At 42.0% G+C, this 22,498-nt stretch overlaps 1 protein-coding gene and 1 long non-coding RNA gene across 8 annotated transcripts in view; one reads left to right on the top strand and one right to left on the bottom strand.

The window, feature by feature from the left end:
• Positions 1-22,498, bottom strand: part of LOC144008969 (uncharacterized) — a 46,437-nt gene that overhangs the window by 9,880 nt on the left and 14,059 nt on the right. For 5 of the 7 annotated variants that reach the window (XM_077508369.1, XM_077508371.1, XM_077508370.1 and 2 more), the window contains exons 1-3: positions 11,141-11,189; positions 10,538-10,729; positions 7,880-9,256 (exon numbers count right to left, since the gene is read on the bottom strand). In XM_077508369.1, coding sequence (XP_077364495.1) covers positions 7,880-9,256; positions 10,538-10,729; positions 11,141-11,174 — 1,603 coding nt within the window. In that variant the 5' untranslated portion in view covers positions 11,175-11,189. Of the gene's footprint in view, positions 1-2,397; positions 4,056-7,879; positions 9,257-10,537; positions 10,730-11,140; positions 11,228-11,705; positions 11,758-13,708; positions 13,783-22,110; positions 22,162-22,498 lie in introns of those variants that run through there. The other 2 variants (XM_077508375.1, XM_077508373.1) reach the window with 2 other exon arrangements.
• On the top strand, positions 11,821-13,439 carry LOC144008977 (uncharacterized). The gene is made up of 3 exons (XR_013280796.1): positions 11,821-12,486; positions 12,649-12,797; positions 13,156-13,439. It is a non-coding gene; the product is annotated as an uncharacterized LOC144008977 (long non-coding RNA).

The raw sequence follows: 22,498 nt of genomic DNA, 5'->3' as shown, positions 1-22,498 counted from the left end.
TCACCCGTGAAGATGTAGGAGATCACTGTCAATACATGCGGACTCTGACCAAGACAGGTTGGAAAATTCTAAGCTTCCAAGTCTATGGTACAACAATTTTGGGAACCGACTGTTCTGTCAAGCATGACTGTGCCTTGGTGCACAAAGTGAGGTCCATGCAGTCATGGTTGGATAAACTTTGGTGAGGGAAAACTAAAACTTGACAAACGGTAGAACAAAACTACAACAGACACTGTGAGCTCACAAAATTCTCCTGGATGAATGGATCGGAAGTGGCCTCACGCAGGCACGAAGAAAATCACAAAAAGTCAACAAACAACATTCGCCTTCCACCTTTCTGGAGTGCCACCACAAATATTTCATGAGAAGATGCGAGCACAAATCAGGTCAAGTATAAATACCAGCTCAAAAAAAAAAACAAAAAAAAAAAAAAAACGAGCTTTTTGGAATGGTTCATGGAGGAGGATGCACAGTTAGATGTTGAAAATTGTGGTGTTTTCTTTTTTGCAATATCGTGACATTTTAATATAAATTTGTCCATGTATAGTTTATGCTGGAATGCATTTTAGGATTATCCTCAAATTTCACCCAAAAGGCAACTATCCCAAAATCATGTGCAGATTGTTGAGAAAAACACCACAACTGAGTAGAATAGGGAACAAAAAAAAACAACAACTGTTTATAATGTTCATGTTTATAGTTCATGTCCATAACAAAATACTTCCAGTATTATCATCATTTTAATCTTTCATTTTATCCGATAGGTCTTTTTCCATTCTCAATATTTCACTGAATTTGGTCATTCCTTGAACTCGTCGTAACCTTCCTATTTAATCAAGCACAGTTCTTTCCACCAACACTTGTTTCCCATTAATCACTTTTATCTGAAGCCGTCTCATCACTGGACAAGCCGCAATGTCACAACAACATCCTGTATCTTTTCACTCTTAATTCAACCTCGTATCCGAATCAAATGCTAATCAATCTTTCTCACATACACATCTGTGCTAAACTATTGTTGCATTTCCACTAAAGTGGAAGTCAACCTAAAAATGTTCCTTTCAATAATATGCTGCATGTGACCCACTAAGTCTAAACACAGCATCCTGATTAATATTGTGTTTGTGGAATAGGAACTAAGCAGCAAAATCCACCCGTTTTTATCCATCTCGGGGTGACCATTTTGCCACTTGCTCTCGATTGAAAATGGCTTCACAGTTTCTCAGGTAACAACAAATCACGGCTTGGCTTCAGAGAACAGGAGAGTCGTGATTGGTTGTTGTTACCTGAGCGACTGGGAGTTCATTTCCAGTTGACAGCAAGTGACAAAATGGCCGCCCCCTGAATTGGATGAAACCTCAGGTGGATTTTGCCCTCTTTAGCTCGTATTCCACTAAGACATTATTCATCAGACTACCGTGTGAGAATAGTGAGGCTGAAAGAACATATTTTAAAGCAAATATTTGGGTTGACTTGCCCTTTAAAAGGCAGAAAATCCCATAACGGTTACCAAAGTAACTGACACATACCTGAAAATTAAGTAATGAAAATCAGGCATTGCTGTTACATTTTGGTGTATATTTATAAAGATGCTGTCTTTTGATCACTGGAGTGTTTATATTGGTGCAGAGTAGAGCAATTACATATGAGCTGAAGCAGATGGAGGGAAAAAATAAATAAATAAAATAAAAAGCATGAAGCTCACTGACCCGTAATTATTCACTAGGCCGCCCGAATCGCAAAAGATTTTTGGCTGACAGAGATAAGTATGCAGAAAAGAGAATGTTATAGTGAAAAACAGTTACACAAGGCAACTAAAATTTCTCAATTGATCAAAAAAAAAAAAAAAAGTCAACAAAGCACTTCAGTGTCAGAGAGGAAAATCAACGGAGGCAAATCCATGAAGAATGTCTTTCGAGAAAAACACTTATTGCAACTTCTGTGTTACAATTCCTCTTATCTACATTTATTCTCTTTCTACTGTCAAACCTTGTGTAGCACTGAAAAGTAACCAGACGGGCATGCCAGAGAGGAGACGCGTCTTTCTGCACTCAAATGAAGTTATATTGAAGACTATTTGTTTTCAATTCACGTTAACTTCTAAAATTACACATTGACATCTGTCACAATTGCTGTGCTAATGCTGACGTTTTCAATTTGTCTTTCACTCTCTCAAAATACTGGACACATCCACAGTAAGGTCTCCAAATGCACAAGAATAGAAATTGCTATACAACTGCAATCAAGACCAAAGTATACAAACCCAGAATCAACAGGTTCAATACAGCAAAAAGACTAGTAAGTGTTAACCTTAATTCATATTCATACAGAATTGCAAATACATATTTTAAAATGCACATGCGCCCACAAGAAATAATAAACTGAACCTCCACCTACCATCCAATTTGACGATGGGGTTAGTTGAGTTCAGGCCAAACTTGTTAGAGGAACTTACGACAAGCTGATCGTCAGGTTCCACAGTTGGTTTGTTGCCCACTTTCGAATCAGAAATAAGCTTAGTGTTGGGTTGAGTATAGTCCAAGTCTTTATCTGTCGCCAGTTGACCAAAACTGTCTGAGCCAGTAGAGAAGTCAGAAGTGAAGTCAATGCCACTGGAAGCTTTGGGGCTGGGGGGCACCGGAAGAACTATGTTCCTTTGCTCTTTTTGCAACTTAAACCCTTCCAAGGGTTCTTCAAGGGAGATGGGATTGCTGTCTCTCTGTGGTAGGAATGGGGAGAGAGACAGGCGAGGTTCAGGTGGGGTTTGCCGTAGGTCGATGTGTGTTGTCCCGGCTGCAGAGAGCGTAGGCGGAGTAGAAGGGTGCTGATCGTCCGCCACTGTCAATGAGCGCTGCATGTAATGCTGGGACCGACGTGACCCACTTACTGGTGACACGAGTTGATCCAATCCTCCCAGTTCACCGCCGGGGTATTTATCAGAAAGCTCGAGGCTGGTGGGCACGGACAGGTGGGAACAGTCGGACATTGCCCGTCGCATGGCCTTCCTCTGCTGCTGTGCTCTCCCCATGAAACAAGGCTTTAATTCCTCGTCACCCTCTTCAAGGTCTTCCTCCTCACTACTTTCCTCTGACGAGCCCACGGATAGTAGTTGCTCCTCCAGGTTCTCTCTGACTTCAACTATATCTTCATCGGTTCTCTTTAAGTAGTCGTCACTGATCACGCCTATGGTACAATAGTTAGGAGGCGCCTGGGGCATGGCGACCTTTGGGCTGGACTCACCAAAACTGGAGTCGTTCCATGATTCAGAGGGAGAGTATCCACCTGGAGTAGACGCCTCAATTGAGGGGACTCCCATTGACTGTGAAGGCATGGCTGTGGTGGGCGTCAGCATCCCCATGTGACTTGCTGGGGTTTGAGGAACCGGTGGCAAAGAGACCCGACTGCTAACTCCGCATTGCAGGGCAGGTGTACAGGGTAGACTACCAGGGGAAGCTGGGGATGGGAACGGAGAGAAGGACCGGGGGCTCTCTGGGCTCTCTCCTGCACTACCTAGTGAAGCGTTACCCAACGAGGTGCTTCCAGGCATGGCGCCAACCCCGCCTGGTGCCTTCATTTCAACGTCCACGTTGGCCTTTTCTGTCTGCTCAAAGAAGTGCAGCTTTTCTTCGCCACTGAGGCCAGTGGGTGCTATGGGTCCACAACCTACCCCCAAGCCTCTTGGTGGTTCCATGTCCATGCCTGAGTGATGCTGCCAATCCCAACTCTGAGTCGGTCCTGTTGGTGACAGGGTCGCCCCCTTACAGAGTTCACTATACTCTGTGAAGGGAGAGCCGGTCTTCTGATCTGAGAGAGACGACATGCTGTCTCCCTTTTCTCAAATTCCTCGAGTTTCTCTCCTCAGCAGTTCCTACTGGGTCTCAAGAGCTTAAATGTTGATCGTCTTCTCTTTCCAAAGGTTTCTTTTTAGCCTTCCTTACACTCAATACCAAGATATGCAGTTCAATGTGGGCAGTCCTGTATCGCAAATACAAACTGATGCTGTCCTGAATGTGCACTTCTCTCTTTCGCTCTCTCTCTCTCTCTCTCCTCCCTCACTGCTTCACACATCGCTTTCCGTGCTCGTCATGTGACCCAGTTGTGAATGCCAACTGGTTGCTTGCCGTTCACAAATCCCGCCCCTCTTGGTGGAGTGAGTAAGCCCCCTCCCTTTTTAGTTTTCACTTTCCCTTCACGTCTTCCTCGCCCTGACACACACACACAGCTGTGTCCTTGAATTTTCCTTCAGGAACATGGAGCACGGACAGAAAAAAACACCTTTTGAAGCTCTAGTTTAATTTAAGATCACCTTATCTTCCAAGCTATCATTTGTCCAGCCAATTTCAACAAACACAAACCATATCGCATCCTCCTCCAAGTTACAAGTTGAGTACGGGCTGGCGAGTATCGTGCGTTTCCATTTGTCATAACAGAAGCGTCCATGGTGGGATGTGCAAGACATAAGACACGTCTGCAGTCTGTCTACTCATTACAAGCGGGTAGGGACAAGAAGAGCGACAGATCAGAGGGGGATGGAGAGGAAGCCTCTGGTAAGGAGGCCTTGTTATCTGTCACAGTGAATCTGGTCACATTGTGGTTACCCCCAAGAGCACTACAACCATGTTTACACATAGTCAATTAGCTAAACAAATAAAGAGGCGACTGAAAAATCAAGATATATTGCATGTGTCTGAACAATGATATTATTTAATATCAAGTAAACAGCCGTAATAAATAATTATAATAATAATAAAAAGGTATAGACTCGGAATCTCGACTCTTGAATCCAGAATATAGTAAACATAAAGCAAAAACATTGCATCAAAAGGACACACAACTCGTACACCTGATAATATCAAGAACTAAGTATATCAATCCATCAGCTCAGAGAGAAATCAAAGACAGATGGGCATCTAAGGCCAGACAGGTCCTGAGGTGCAGGCAGAGGGGCAGCTGGTGTACTGTCACTGCATCTGTGTGTCAAATATTCTAGCCGATATATCCGCTCTCTGTTTGCTTGCAAAACTGACTTTTAAGTTCCACGGGGACAAGACGAATACAGAGGCAACCCGAATGATGGGTTCACTCCGTCTGACTGGTTCGCAGGGTAAAAGATATACAAAGCAATTCTTTCATAATCCCCACTGCGCGACCAAAATGTTGTGCCTAATAGCTCGCGTAAGCCGCCAGGACGGCAAATAGACAAGGGAAAAAAAATAGTCTATGAAAAGGGAACAAAGTGTCTGCCATCAATATTGTGCGTATTTTGCATTGACAAGCCTCCAGTGCTATAAAGAAGCAAAGATCACAGGTGTGGAAGAAAACAGTTATCACCGCAGGGCTGTCACAGATCCGAATGATGTCGACAGACAGTCTTAAAGTGATGTCTATTTATAGCTTCAGCTCATCTTCTTCCCAGCCTAGTCACAACACCCCCTTCTTCGCTAAACATCTATTGTTCCTGCAATGGACCCTCTTCCCATTAGTTGCCAAAGCGACTGCCTCCTGTTGCCATGGCGACCGACTCCTCATCTGTGCGCCTGTTCCGGCCGTGTTTGGTGGTTGACGGTTGTTTGTTTTGTCTGAGAATTCCAGAAGGCTGGAGGCTCTGAACCAAGAAGTGCTAAGTGAATGATTGAACGGTGTTACATCAGCAATTACCATTGATAAATGTTCTTGTTTAATTCAACCGTCTTGTGTCAATCTATATAATTCAGTATATATTTCACATAAGAGTCACAGCCGGAAAACTGGAAGTTCCCCATTACTCGCGTCATAAACATTGTATCACTGCAGCAGTTTGTGGGTGTCAAACCAAAATAAAAATTCATGTTTTGATACAATCCAAGAGTTTGTGCTTCATTCAGTCGGATGTGCTACAGAACACGTCCTACTGTGCTTGTGCATTGTGTAATTAAGACATGAAATGTCGAATATCTGCTGGTGTTTGTGCAAACAACACACATCCAAAGCAAATATGGATACTTCTGCAGTGCAGTATTTCTTAATTGCATTTTTTTTTTCAACGATTGGCAAGGTTCAGCAATGTTTTGTATTGAAAATTATAAAGGCGATGGTAAAATGGTGCTTGTAGATAACATTTGGTTTAGAATGAAAGAATGACAAGACGAAAAATGATTTGATGACGAGTGAAGTTCGGTTCAGTCAGGAAATCTTGTTAAAGGGATGCAACTACAAAATGACAAATCAGTTTGTGGGGTGCAATTTTTGCAACTGAGGCGTGAAAAGCAAATCTGTTCGCAAACCTAACAAATGATCGGCATCCTTTGAGACTTTGACAGTAGCTGACAACGATTTTGACTTGCATCTTTATCGCTCGGATTCCATTAATCTCTTCATCTTCCGCTTTGTCGACTGGCGGATTTTCTGCTTCAGATGGCGCCTGTTTTAATGTTCTCTCTTTGGTTGTTGCAATCGGACTGAAGTGACTTTATCGCATTTATGGAAGCATCTATCTTTTCTTTCTGACAAATAGCTGGCTGTATTAGTATTGGGCATTCTGTGAATTATGCAGTGTATACAAGTCAAGAAAAATAATGTGACGCTAACGCTTTGGATTTGATTGGCCCCAGTATCCCTCTTCTTTAATAGAAATCTACAAAATGAGTATCTTTGAAATCCTCCCGCAAACATGACAATGTCTTGTCAGCAAGGTGGATGAGTAATTTTGAATGTACAAAACCTGCCCTTGCAAGTTTTTATCTCCTTCTCTACCAAGCCGTATAATCACGTTCAGCATTGCTGTTGCTGTGTTGAACTGAAGCCGCATTTTGTCCTTATTATCATCTCTATTGGGAGGAAATGACAAGGAAATTGCCCTGCGTCTTCATAAATCATGGCGGCACACAAAAGCACTTTTGGTCCAAATTAAGCAAAGATGTGCACAACGCCACTGTCAAGTTATATACAGTAGATGAGTTACATTAGGGTGACCAAATGTCCTCATTTGCCCGGACTGGCCCACTTTCTTACATCATGTACATTGTTTTTAAGAGGACTGCTACTTCGTGACATTTCATGTTGGACGTTGATGAAAGAAATGGTACATTTTTCTTTTCCAAAGTCAGAGCAATCTGTATTTGGAACATGAAGCAACTCGTGCACTTCAGGCCATTTTGTTGGCTTTATGTTAGCAAAATCCATTTAATTACTTTCAACGACCTGCAGAAACCCTGTACATGTAAAATAGTAATGAGGTCAGTGACCCTTTCCAATGACAATACATACATATTTTAACAAATAAAATAAAATAAAGGATCACTCACCTGTAGCAGCAGCCAAGTGTCCAAGTCAGCAGTCACAGCGCATGCAAAATCAACGACACAAATAATTAAATATTTGACATTCCTTTAAAACAAAACAAAACAAAAGCATGGATGTGTAAAAGATTCAAAACAATTAACATCGCTCCAATCATGATTCATTTCTAGAAGAGGTGTAAAGAGACAGGCTGCTAGAAAAGACAAGAAAGTTAATAGATACAGAGGAAGGAAATAGGCACATCCAAACCCTTGATGCAATGAAACCATCACACACAAATTATTGCATTAATGACACAAGAGTGGACAAAAAAAAGATTTGGTTTTGGAAATGACAGCAGAGCAGATCCACTGAGGAGAAAAATTTGCCTGACTGGTTAGTAGCATCATACCTGTCATGAAACATGGTTAATGTTGCGCAATGCTTTATAGTAAGGATTTAAGATACTCTCAGATTAAAGTGGTGCAATCCAGCTTTAAGGTCATTAGTCACACAGAAACACTCTGACGTGAACAAGCCACAAAACCTCAACCAACAGTTTATAGTCATCTTCATGCAAGAAACAATGCAATTGTGTCTAACTATTTCATCCACAACCAACCTTCGATGATGGGGGAACCCGCACTTGGTGGTTCCGGGGTATCAGCAAAGCTGGGAAAGAAGGGCTTTGCTGCAGGGTTAAGGCCCGATGCTGGAATTCCAAGCGAGACCACTGATGGGGAGGATGACGAGGGGCTAACACTCGGTGATTCTTGCGGAGTTAATTTCTTCATCTCTGGGGTGGTGGGACTCCTCCCAGAGGAAGAAGATGACGAACGAGACTTCTTGGATTGTTTCTTGTCTGACTGCTCGTTTTTGTGCTCTTTGGTTTCCTGCGCTGTGGTTTTGGGGGAGCGGAGCGGGGCCGGCGAAGGGGTGTCAAACACCAGGCCGACGGGGAGCGGATGACCCGAAGTGCTCACGTCGCTGAAGTCGAACGGATCATTGTTGCTGCTCGCGTGGGAGTTGTTCAGGAGCCACGAGGCGTCTGACGGCGAAAGGGGCGGGGCCGAGGCAAACACCTCGCCGTTTGGAGAAAGGCCCGAGCTTGGCTGGGAGGAGGGGCTAAAAGCCGAAGTATCCACCTCGGCTATGGTTTGGATTGCGGGTTCTTGGAAGGAACTGGTGTTGTCAAACATCCCGCTGTCAACCATGTCACCCGAGCCAACGTTCTCGGTGTCAATCAGCACTTCGAAGGACTCACCAGGACTGGCAGCCACGGGGAAGGAGTCGACTGGGCCAACGGCAGCGGAGGGCATCGTGAACGGGGCTGCTGTCGCCTTCAGCTCGCTGTTCAAGACGAGTGGACTGATGGGAACTGTTGTAGGAGCAAATATGTCATGAGATAGTGAAGAAGGCACCAGGCCTTCTTCTGTGACAATCTCCTCTTTCCAGGGGTTCTGGCTGGTGTTTATGTCCATGCTCGTGAGGGCTGAACTTTCAAGATCCTTCATAACTTCTTGGGTGATTTTACCTGAAGTGGCAAAAGTCTCCGGAGTCACTTCCCACTCTTCAGGAATCTTCTTCCTACTTTTTCCCTTCTTACCTCGCCCTCCGCTCTTCCAAATTTGCTCCTCCCACCCACCTTCTCCGCTCTCTCGTTTTGGCTCAGGCCTTTGGTGGAACAACTCCGCCGAGGGAATGCTTTCTCCCTGCGCTTCAAGGTGACCTTTGCTTTCCAAGTGTTCATAAGGGCCCTCCTCTTTCTGTCTCCTTTTCTTCTTTTTCTTCTGTTTTCTGTCCGATTCCTCCGCGTCCCTTTCGTCGCCTCCGGCGTAAGCGGGGCTTTCTCTGCTGGGCGAGGAGGTCTTTGGCGGGTCATCGCGAATCATCGCGAGATTGTTAGCGTGGCGACTGATCACAGAGGTGACACTGGGGCTGAAAGGGAGGTCTGTCGAGAGGCAGCCAATCGGGTCTGGCCAGCAGTCACCTAAGGCACCTTGTCGTGGGCGAAGAGGGAAGAGTTTTAGGTCGGGCTTGTTAGATTAGGGGTGAAAATAACTTTATTAAACTCAACAATTCTAGAGTATAAATCCTTGCAACGTGCTACATTTCATTGCTCTGGAAGAGGATTAGGGCCAGTGAAGAGAGGAAAAGAAAAAGTTGGCAGGATTCTCACTTTATTCTCAGAATTCTAACTTTCTGACTTCCCCCCACAATTCATAGCTCTACGTCACAAAGTCAGAATTCTCACTTTAAAGACAGAATTCTGAGAATAAAGTGAGAATCCTGTCAACCCTTTTTTCCCCCACTTCACTGGCCCTAATCCGCTTCCGTACATTGCAGTATACTCAATTATAATTCATTTGACTTCAGACTTTGAACTAGTTTTCGTTACTCTTAGCTCCAGTGCACAGACGCAAATACACATGCATTTAATACCAATAAATGGGGCACCTGTCCAGCCCCATACTTTACAAAGACTCTCTTGGGGGCTTTAAGTTCAAGAACAAGCCCTACACAATTCTGCTGTCTGTGCACTATAATTGGGACAGGCTGAAAAGCTTTCAGTGGGACTCAAATTGTGTTTTAAACAACCTCCTTAGGTTGAAGAAATTCCACACTTTATTTTAATAAAAGGATGCACGATGACGTCCCAACTCCCAAGGTTTTTCTTTTTCTCCATCTAATGTAACTTCATTAACACTAAACTTTAAATCTATGTAAAAAATAAAAAGTGAGCAAAGCATGTGCTAGGTGCCCATGTGATAAAGTTGAAAGATTCTTCAGGTGGAGAGTCTGGCATTAATTCCTGTAAGATGACCTTAAAAATATTTTTTCAATATATTGATATTTAGCATGCAAGAGTGCAGCAGGACAGCGACTAGCGCAGAAAGCTCTCCTATGTAGGATAAATACAAATGCATAACCAAGCACGCAAACACGTGGAGGCAGTACTAGAGGCCACTGCAAAGTTGGACACTGTATACATGACAGCATCAGATGGGAATCGACCTCAAGCCCGATGATTAAATCTGATCTGAGCTGGTGTGCGTGCGAGAGGAAGACGCTCTCGAAAAGGAGACAGACAGCTGATCTGCGTAATGCCTCCAGTGGGGCAAACAACAGCATTCATGTTTATGATACATTTTGCAAAAAAAAATAATAATGAGAATGCTGGACAACATTTGAACTAAAGAGCAAAATCAGGAAATTACATTTTGCTAGCGAAGCAAAGACTAAAATGGCGACGACGTGCGAGTGAATCTGCATGCGTTACCTGCTGACAGATCTGGGGGGCTGCGAGGAGCTTGTGGTTCAGGCAGCATGGGGCTGTGGGGCACTTTGGGGGCCTCGGACCCTGCTGAGGGTGCGGGCTGCTGAGGATCAGCGATACTTGGAGGCTTCTCTGCAGGGAGAGCTGCAGACCCCTCCTCGAGATTCAGCCCCGGGACTGCAGGCTGGGAGAAACCTGAGGAACAAGAATGACACTTTATCAATAACGCACATAAAGGATACGTGATCGTGATACGTACGACTTCAACTGAAGGAAATTGTGTTGGAGTATTATTATGTACTTTCGTGTGTGTGTGTGTGTATGTGTTGAAGCCCGGAGCAGTAATTCAGGGGCCCGGCGACGCCAAGTTTCATCAAAGCAACAGTGACATCTGAGTATGGAGAGGTTGGCATGGTGAAAGGCTGAACTCAGCCTTCATAGCTTATAATGTGTGCCACTGTATAGCTCACCACAAGCCAATTACCTGATTAGCATGTGGGGAATTATAAAATGACAAACTTAATGAGATGTAATTATTGTGAAATACGTGTATCTAATCTATGAATCTATACCGGCGACAAATTCGGAGACACGCTCGTAGGATACCTGAAAACAATCCCGCCAGGCTTGAATGTGTCATTTGGACGGGGTTGGAAGGGGAGCTTAGGGGGTCTGAGTAACCTCCCAGAGAGGCTGACAGGAAAGGGGAACCATCAGGAGGGAGGTCATACGAACAAAAAGAGAGGACCAAGGGAAAGGATGAAAGAGGGAGGAAAAGCCAAAGGAATAACATGAGTAAGAGTATATACATAAAAAAAGATGGGGGGGGGGAATAGTTCAGGCTGGGTGTTATGGATTTTGCAGATTTTTCGGTCTGTTTTTGCCTTTTACCTTAAAAAAAAAAACTGCAATAAAAGGTGTGTTGTTTTGATTCAAATTTTAGTACTACAACTGAGAAAATAAAAGATGAGAAAAGAATCCAACTTTGGACACACATCACCCAGCTCTAGTTGCGGTTGATAGGGAAAAGCATAAAAAAATATATATCTGAAATGTATCTTTCAATACCATTATTAACGACACAAACATACTATATTAAACTAACACACATTTCTAAACAGAGACTGGGGGGACCTGGAACAGGTTAAAAAAAAACAAAAAACTTTCATACCAGATAAGAAGTCTGCTGCCAAAAACTGCTGCGGATCAACTTTGTGTGGCTGCTAGGGGTGTGGAAAATAATCGATATCAATGGATGCATCGATCTGCACATGCACGGTGCAAGTGCATCGGCTCATTCACTGGGTATCGATGTAATTGACGTGTGAAATCTAGATCCATCTTGATGCGTTGGCGGGTATCGGTGAAATCCGATGCAAGTGCCGTTTTATTCATTGTAAACTTCTTTCCATTTGCTGTTCCCCAAAATCCCAGGGCGCATTGAATGCACCATACGGAAGCCGTGGGGCACACGCAATACACTAGGAAGTAAAACATCATGGACGTTGGAGCGAGCAGCAACGAGGAAGATTATATATGTTATGCACCCGCAACGTTTAAATCATATGTTTGGAAACCCTACGGATTCGCAAAGAAAGCGAACGGAACCCGGAAAGTTTGACAAAACGTTCGTCATTTGCAAAGAATGCCGTGTGAAGAAGCCGCACAACGGCAGCACGACAAACATACAGACCCACTTAAAAAGGTTACACCACATCGCTAAAAACTAGTGTACAACCGTCTAGTTCCTCGTCGGACACCGGAGATGGACTAAGCAAATCAGGTCAAGAAATTTTCAGGCCTTTGAGTCCCGTTACAACTACTGCCAAGATTTCCTCGACAATGCTTCAGCCCTTGACCGCTTCAAAGACCTCCACTTCATGGATGCTGAGTCTGACAACACTGTAAAGGATGTGATATTCCTGAGGATAGCGAACCAAGTGGAGGATATGGTAAGAAATACAATATTAGCAGCAGTTAGTTTTACTCTTAGAAAACCCTTAAGTGAAATGGAAAATAATGTTTTAGTTCTAATGACGTGTATTTATTTATTTCACATGGAAAATAAATCACTTATGCTAGTTTTCAACACTTGTCCAATTTGGCTTTTCTAGATGATGATGAGGATGAGGAGCTTTCTGCTCTGTTGATTGTCAGGCAAGGGCTGATGGTATTCTGGATGATGAGAGCCAGGCAGCTCAAGCAGAAGGAGAAGGGACAAGCCACAGGGAGGAGGAGAAGGAGATGGAGGAAGATGAGAGAGGTTTGTTGTGGGACTTGGTTTTGTTATCTATAATAGTGCATTGATTTGAAAATAGTTCTGATGATGATATTGTAAAGTAGTCATATGGTAATTTATTTAATAACTAATTTGATATGATGATATTCTAAACAAAGTAAAGGTTCACACAGCTGGCTGTGACTTTTTTTGGAGCAGTACAAAGTGAGTTATGAGACTATGCTTTTGTTTGATTTCTGTTAATGTATCCGCACCAAGAGTGGGATGTGCATTATATTTTTGTTGTTGTGTTTGTGATATTGTTGTGTTTGTGATATTATTGTCGACTTATTGCTGTGACTCGTCTCTTTTGTCCTGTCTTACTTTGCCTTGTCTAACCTAGATGATGAGCTAGGCTAGAGCCTCCCAAGAAAAGGTCAGCCATGGACCAGCTGCTTGGAGGTTTCCTGGCTACAGTGAGAGCACCACAGATGACCATAAGGGAGAGAGCTAAGGAGGAAATAATAAAATACATTGGGGGTTAGATGTCAATGGTGACTATTGCACTATTGAAAGTGTCACTTTAAGTTACTCATTGAGTTTTTTTTAAGATGGCAAAAACAGCACTTTTGTTGCATTTACTGCCAAGTACCTATGAGGAATAAAGCAAAATAACTTGTAGTACAATACTGAATTCCATGTATTTTTTTACATTTATTTTTTTCCCTTTGCTTATTTGCCTCATGTTAAATTGCATCGTATCGCAACAAATTACATCAAATCGTGATCGGATCGCATTGATTTTAACTAAATGATTATCGCATCGTATCGCGTCATGAAGAGGGTGAATCGTATCGCATCGCATCACCAGAAAATTCCATGTATCGTTAAAGTATCGTATCGCCGGGAGTGCATCGAGATGCGTATCGAATCGTCCTCAGTGCAGAGATTCACACCCCTAGTGGCTGCGCGTCTCCCCGATGCTCTGGGAGCGACATGGACGTCTGCCCCCCTGTGGTCACTTTACAACCTGCAGTAACACACAAAACATTCAAATTAGTGTTGTTGACAGCAGCGTGCTCGGATCCGAACGGACGCTGGGCGTTTCGGCATTTGCAAAATATCAACCGTCACGAAGAGTTGACCCGAAGTCTCACCTGGCAAACGATCTCCCAACTGATGTCCCTGTTCCATTTACCTGACAGTTCAGGGCTATTTCTTATATGCGGGTGAGTGGCTTTGTCTCAGTCCCCACTGCAGCCTCAGCTGACTGAGCTACTAACACTTTGAACCCCCGGTCGCAGGCACACACACACACACAAAAACAAGAGTCAGGGCGTCTGGGTTGGGTGTGACGTCCCGGGTCGGGGCCGCTAGTACCTCCCCTTGCCTCCCTGACTACTAAATGCCCTTCAACCCAAACCAGTCTCCATCCATCCTTGGATCCTGCCAGTCCGGTAAAAACGGATATTTGACGTCTGTAGCCGTCAATGGCAGTGAAGGGGTTAACTGATGAAAGATGATCAATTTGATTGTCAAGGGCATCGAGAGAATGACCAAGCAGACTACGTTAGCCATCTTATTGGGGATTTTAAGAATGAGAATCCGCAGGAAGGACGTGCATGAAGGGAGGAGGGCAGGAAAGGAGAAGGAGGGAGGCGCCAATGGCAATCCTAACCCAGCAGCATCCACGGGATGACAGTGAGGCGAACGGACAGGATGCCAACCAAAGTCACAAACACTTCCACATGCAGACATGCAAAGCAGCCACGGAAAGGCGCTTATTGTTCGGCTCAACAAACGCCAAAAAGATGACTTGGACGGGGTCGATGATTGATTCGGAAACACTAAAGAGACTATCCTGTAGATTTCAAATTAACATTTGCTCATGTGAGAGTCTTTCTGGGAAGACTGAAAAATAATTGGCAAGATTATAGTGAACAACGCATCTATGAAATTGTTGAAGTGGAAAAATGACAGGAAGCAGGCAGATGTTGAGATCCAACTTGTCCAACAATCACTTTGTAAGGACGGTCAGGCATCGGACAAAAAGGTCTCATTTTTATTTGAATCAATTAATCGACAAATAATTGATTGTGAAATTAATCAACGGTTTTCTTAATATCCATATAGAGCTGTCAAAAATCAATTAATCAACAACTATTTTCATAATTGAGTATTTGTTTAACGCTTTAAACCCGTATTGAATCATCTTATGTATATCATCTTAAATCGAGTAATCGTTTGGAGCCTTTTTTTTTTTTACATTTTAAATTGTCAGAATCATCTGATTTCAGCATATCAACAGTAATTGTTCACAGATCGTCTTTGGTGTTTAATCACAATAAGACATTTGCAAATATCTGTTTTTACCTTGGAAAATAATCGAACCGATAACAGTACAACTCCTTTTTAATCATTATATGAATATAAAGTATGAAATAACACTGGTTAATAAACAGTAATCAGGGAAAAAATGCTTTTGTAATACATTTCAACGCGAAATTAAAATGAATCCGATTAGTTGATTAATCAATTTAATAATCAATAGATAAATCGATTCTAAAAAGATTTGATAGTGATCGCACATCCATGCCCCTTCTACAGTGTCGTCTTAGGACACCCTCAGGGGAAAACCTTTTAAAACATGAAATGCAATAACGTTGCTGCGGCTGTAATATAACTCAGTGAGTTAATACAAACTAAACATGGTAAAATTGCCCCCATCGGCATGTCAAACTTGTACCAAACCTCGGAAGGATTCAACCTATTTCCATCCCGGATTCAGGATGGTGGCCGGCCCAGCGGTTAGCTTTACCAGAACGATCTAATTAGGGCTAAGCCGGCAGGACAGTTGAATGTCCTCCACCTGACCTCGGTCTCACTATGCACCTTGTGTCAGGGCTGCCACAGCACCACAGGGACATTGTGATGCTTCAGCAAAAGGACACTTCTTTTCAGACGACAACAATCCATTCTCTTTTTCACTAGAACAACATCCTGTAGTCAAAATCATTTTTGAATCAATGGTTATTTATCCTTATTGTGTCCACAACCTTGCATCGAGAACACTCCAAGGGTTTCTGATGCTTAAAACTGGTGATACATTTGGCATACGTATTTACCGATCTCAGCTGAATGAATGGTCGAGTCTGAGCACACCCGCAAGCAAAGCCGTTGCCTGCTAGTTTTAGAAATCAAAGCTTGACCTAATTATATTAAATCTGGCCAAATTTAGCTCAACCTTTTTGGAATTGCTCCTGCTGAGGCACATCGGGTTCGATAAATAGTTAATGACTAAACTCGAATGTGATCATTGATCACATTCCTAAACCGCAAGAAGCAGAGCACTGGTGGACCAACTAATTTGTTCTTGTAACTACAGTTTTCAGGCTTGTGTAATGAGACAAGAAATGACACAATGAAGCCTGCATATTCGAAATGCCGTTGGGTCGCACACATTTGACACGAAAGGGCAAAGAACCTAGTTGGTTAACTGTGAAATGCGACTTGTCAAATCGCCGATTACGTGACGAGGTGTTGACCACGCTGTTATTTTGTGAGCTAATTGAGCCAACAAAGCAGTAGGGTCAGTTTTGGATAGGATAAAAGTAAGGATACAAACTGACTCAATTGCTAGTTTCCGCCCTTGTCATTTTAAGTTCGGTGTTCCCCCACTTGCATGAACTGCCATGCTATCCTAGATTCTGACAATACTGTTGACAAAAACTGGTAAACAGCATGCAACATGCCTCTAGCACCATGCGTGCTGGGATAAGATCTTGTCATAGCCAATGTGTTTCCTAAAAAGCTAAATAATGTGCATGTGTGTGCCTCCAGCCCCGAAACATCAAAAAATAGCAGTAGACAGCTTTGAATTAAAACTTGCTTTCCCTCGAGAAACAAGGTGCACTGGATATGACAGCATCCATTCAGCATGTCTTTCTGGCAGAGGATTTGCTGTAAATTCAAAGAATTGTCGTTCTCCCTTCAATAAGTCACAAGGGAAATAACAGAGTCGATCCTCTCGCTTCCCCAAGCAGGGATTGTCAAGTCAGTACACAGCAAATCCACGGATGACGCAAACAGTTGCAAAGAAAGCTAGCAAGTTGTTGGTTGGCCATGCTAATGTTTTCCATCCTTGTATCCCATCCTTGTCACACAATTAAGAAAACAGGAACTATCCAGTCAGGTGACACCATTATTATGGATGATGTCAGTAAATATCGAAATACTGAAGTTTAGCATACAATGTGAAACTTCAGCATGGTGACCATCAGACCCTGGAAATTTACGTTTTCTTTAACTCTTTTGTGTTATAGTATGTAATGAAGAAATGGAATGGAATGCGATGTAACAATGTGGAACACACATTTTAGTCCTGACTGGTGAGTACAATATTGCTAGAATGAAAGAACAGAGTGCACAATCAAAAGTGAAATGTGTATTCTTAACCGCAACAGCCCATTTCAACATTAACAACATTTCGTCGCAGTTAAAGACTTATTAGCAAGTAACAATTATTTTAGTAATCGATTAGTCTGTTTATATTTTTAAACAATTTATTAATAATCAACAATAAGTACGGATTAATTTGATAATCGGTTATTGATTAATCATTGCAACTCTAATATTGTGGTTTACTATGTTTTTTGTACAATTATATTTTTGTGACACAAGGGAATGTTCAAATGTTACTCAGTATTAAAGTGAGTGCTAATGTGTAATGTTTAAATAAAAAAAGAAATTGATTTGTTTGATTCCTATGAGAAACAAATCTGTAAAATTTGACGTCAGAGAAAGAATTGTATTCAACTTTGGAAGTTGCTCACTAATCATGAAAGGCAGTCTTTTTAAAGATGCGTGTCATTTATTTTGAATATTTGTTGGTTCTGGTCCAACCATTGCTGATGATGCAAAGTCATGTAATTACAAACCTCAGTGGCAACTCAAATGGCTCCGGTTTTGTCGCAGAGGTGTAATCTTTTGAGTATGCCTATGAAAAAGTTGAACGAACGCCACGATCTCAATGTAGAATCTTTTTACGACGGCGTGCGGGGTGCGTCATCGCGCTGAAAATAAAAATACTCTCATCCTCAAAAACCCCTTTAAAGCTTCGCATTGCGCTATCACCGCTCAGCTATTAAATTCTGTATATATTTTGGGGACAGCAGATAGTCACAAAGAAAGGGAGGCTTCTTCACTTTCAACCCACACATTCGCACGTGTGAAACGCTCAGACAGATGATAAGTATTCTGTCAAAAGAGACAACTTAATAGAAGGCGGCTTTCGGCGCTTCCCCCTCAAGCTTGGGGATTAAATATCCATATTAAAAAGGGAGACTCATCCAGCATTTGTACCAAATCATTTCAAGCTCTCTACCACACGGGCGACATGTTGAGCCAAAAAGTTATCAAGTATAGCAATTCAATCAAATATATGTCTGTCAGTCAGTCGCGTGTTTTTACATTACGGAGTGACAAGAGGATGGGGTGTAGCGTTTTATTCAAAGATATACATGTTTGTTGATATGAAATGTGAAAATATTCTCAATAGGCTTCAAGGATGGAAGCAATTAGCAGTTCAGACCGTTAGAGAAAAGGTACAAATGTAGGATTGTTAGAAGAAAGATGCCAAAGACAAGGTGAGTGTGTTAGATTTGAGTTTATTAGCACAACATGTGGGAAAAGAAAAAGGAATATCAGATAGATATCCCAACCAAAAGAGGATAATTTTTAATCACCGTGGTACATACATGACTTGGTATTATCAACATAGAGGTGGTATGTGCTTATCTACAGTACAACTCGTGTCTTTCGAGACTCGTCTGTTTAAAGCGATCAGATTTTCAGGTTCCGTTTGGTTCACACTGGAATCAAATTAGATGAATGGAAAGCCCAATTTCCATCAAACTTGCAGGGTTCACAATTTGTTGAGTTTCTAGATTAAATCTTCAGTTAGGGTGCTGGTAGCACTTCGGTAAACTTGGCCAGTAAATCTAAATACAGCTGAAATGAATTTGTTCAGAGGCTCGGTTCATGAACTGAAATGTTGGCTCATTAAAAAGAAAATGACAATGAACAGTGGTTAACTCAATGGCTTTTAACTACCAAAAACATTTTGATGGAAACAGGTCTTTTACTTGAAGTTGGAATTGCCAAGAGTTTTGTGTTCCAAAATAATTAATAATTCGCTTAATTATTGCAAAATTGATAAATACCAATGCTCAATTAGTAAAGTTCAGTAGTTTATATAGTTTGCCAAATCTACCAAGTTGTTTCCAGTGCTGAACAATTACAATAAATGTTCTGAAAATATTGCGATGAGTTGATACAGTTGACTACAAAAAAAAAAAAGATCAAGCACAACTCAGAAAACCAACAGACAAATGCAACACAATTATGCTAAAAAACGAAAACTTATTAACATTCTTCACATTACTGATTGTTAAATGACAGTATAATAAATCCGACTTGATTTGGTTCAGAAATGAGTCGTACGCTAGTGCAAAGGAAGGAACAAGTCTAGAACTTCAGACAAGTAACAATTTTACAGAAACATAATCAACACAAGGGGCATGAGTAGCAGGTTAACAAAATAAACATGTTGACAGAAGTATAAATAATCAGTCAGTGGGGATATTTCGAGCCACATACCCACACGCAAAGTAACCTCGCTACTGGGTGTTGACAGATGAGTCTCGCAACATTGCTGAATCAGTTTGAAAGGTTTCAGACGCGCCTTTGAGCGTTGCTGTGCATGCGTGTGCGCGTTTAGACTTTGTCCACTATTGGGGACAAATTTCACACAGGTGGATTGTGGCTGACTCGTTCAAACGGAGACAAATATTGAGGGGCGGTAAAGTTGCTTTGTACGTCCAGTTGGGATTACGCAAGTCGATGCTAAAATCACGGCTGGTGTGTGTCAGGGTGTCACAATTTGTTGATTTGCAGCAAACCCTCCTGCTTTTAGCTGATGAGAGTGAAACGGACAAGAGAACATTTCACTGGAGATAGAGGAAATAAACTGGCCAAGGACTCCGCACAACCCTCCCCAAAAAAACGAAACAAAAACAAATTGTGCTTCAAATCAGACTGACTGAGTCCAAAACGAAAACCACTTATCTTTTGCACATGAAATATGCCGACAATAAATAAACACCGTACCCTGCATTTAAGAGGGCTTTAAGTGCTGGAATTTTAAATGTTAGTGGAAGAGACAAACACAGCTGCATGACTCCTTCTTGTGATTGGCAGTTTCAAAACTGCACTGCGCAATTAATATGTCGCGATTATTTTCAAAATCCAAAAAATGTTTCCACGGGTTGAGAAGTTCTCCCTTGAGGCCTCTCATTACGCCTGCGCATGTTTTGCACCTGCTGTTAACACCGTTTCAAGTTTGTGCCCTTTTTTTTTTTTTGCTCACACAAACCTTCACAAATAGTAAATCAGGCCCGGCTGTATATTTGCATGCGTATGTGGTGTGCAATCTTGTGAACCTCAAACCTTTCCCCATTGCTGAATAAAGGAAGACAGTGATAGGAAAGGATGGTGTTTGTGTAGCTGTTGCAGAGGGAAATAGGTGCTTCGAAGCAGAAACAGTTGATGGGCAGTCAGTGTGGCGATGAAGGCGGGATCTAGTCCTCTGAAGCGTTAGGGATTGTAGAGAGAGAGAGAGGAAAAAGGGATTTGGGAAGCAACGTAAAGAATTCATAATGGCAGCAGTTGAAAGAATAATTGAAATGTTGAAAAAAGAAATAACATGAAGCAGGATGATTTTTTATTTTTTTTTTAAATGATGTGAATGTAGGATAAGAAGGGAATAAAAGGGGAAAAGGAAAGAAAGCAATTAGTCGGGTTTCACAAATTCAACAGTCAACAAATGCAAAGAATAAAAAAAAAGAAACAAACATGAACGTTCAATTTCAATGTGAAATATTTTGGCGAATCGTTTTTCATTCAAACAAATACATGCACATTGCTCTGCTAGGATTCATCTTATGTTCTCAACACCCTAATAATGCACATCCCGAGTGACTGATTCAATGGACCAGATGCCTTTTCTACCATTAGTCCATTACTTAAAAAACAAATGTAAATCCAAACTCAAATACAATATGTGGAGTCGGCTTGGTAAAATCTGCTTAATGACTTACAATTACTAGCATAACACATGCACATGCACAGCTCGGTAACCATGGTGACACGAGCTGCCCATTCCATCATGCCATGCAAAGCAGCGAGAGACGACAGGCAGGCGGCTTAGCATGCACAACGCTGTCACCCACATTTATCCCTACTGAGGCACCCAGCAGCCTGATGCACCAAAACGCATAATGTGAAAAAGGCAGCAAGGAGGTCGTAAACCCACAAATTAGCTTAGCTTAATAATGCATCACCTTGATTTTTTTTTTAATATTATTTTTGTGCTTATGGAAGCTATTGTATCTCATGCTTTAAAGTGTAAGCTGTGAAAATGTGGTGTCTCTTATTAATTTTAATATGTTGAACCATGCGTAAACTGGGCGCAAAGTGCGCTGCAAGGCGCAAAAGGAGGTTTGTCACGAGTGTTCTGATTAGTCATGGTCATGTGTTTGCCAAAACGAGAATTTGAACCATTCAGACATTCCTTTCACATCGCCCCTTCGGACATTTCAGGGGAAGTGGTTTAGCATAAATTACTCTCTATTACCAAAGAAGATTTTAGATTTTTACAAGTTAGAACTTGACCAAAATGGACCAAATGGAATTCACAATTGAATGTGCTAATTATTGCACTCACAAGATCATAATTGCTGTTTATATTTATATCAAATATGAGAACATTATTGGTTAAAATGGGCAAATGTTGTTAAGCTAGCAAGATTCAGGGAGCAAACGTTGCACATCCTCTTAGTGCTCTTATTTTGAAACTTGTGGTGCACTACTAGGTGGACCGACAAACTTTAAAACACCAACAGAAATCATAGGGGACTTTCCAATCATGTTTTCTTGTCATAACAAGCAACATTTTCCTCCAGTTGTGTATTAAATTATTGCTACTTTTGGTAATAGGGTAAATTACTGGTATTGTCACTTGGTGACACCCTTAGTAGTCAGTGCCATAAATCATGTAATGGCCGGTACAAGAAAACAATATTATATTTCCATCTGTTTTTTTTCCCCTTGAATTTTGGTTTCCTTGCTTCTGTTCACAGACCAAACAAAATAGCAGAATGTAAATCTGACATAATGAAAATGGGAAGTGAACGAACGACAACAAAGACAGGCTATGGCCATAATTGGCATTTGCAGATGATCGAGTGACTGCGGCAGTTTTAACTTTGGTGGCAAGAGGGAATTGTGGGATCGCTCTTACCAGGCTTTTGCACGCCCTGAGCTTGCTGTTCTCCATTTTCCAATGCTGCACCTGCGTGTGCACAAATACACATACACGGAAGCACACAAACAAGCAAACATATTACTATCCATCGGACTGCCAGTGTCTGGACGATTCTAAAAGATAAATAGGATCGATTTCACAAATAGAAATATGGCTGACCCTGTAACCGCAAGTCTCATTAAACTGCACCTCATTACAGTCAGTGGGCACAACTACAGTATGCGTGCTATTTATACCACATGGACAGTCAAAGGCAGGCAGGAACATCACAACCGTGCAGGATGCAGCGGCAAGTTGAAGCTGTGCGACTGTGAGAGGCTGCCAGGTCACTGCACTTCTGCACATCTTTCACGTACGTACAACT

This window comes from Festucalex cinctus, chromosome 20 (assembly GCF_051991245.1).
Source record: "Festucalex cinctus isolate MCC-2025b chromosome 20, RoL_Fcin_1.0, whole genome shotgun sequence".
Lineage (NCBI taxonomy): Eukaryota > Metazoa > Chordata > Actinopteri > Syngnathiformes > Syngnathidae > Festucalex > Festucalex cinctus.
Note: the sequence above shows the minus strand (reverse complement) of the source record. Positions and strands in the feature narration are given on the sequence as shown.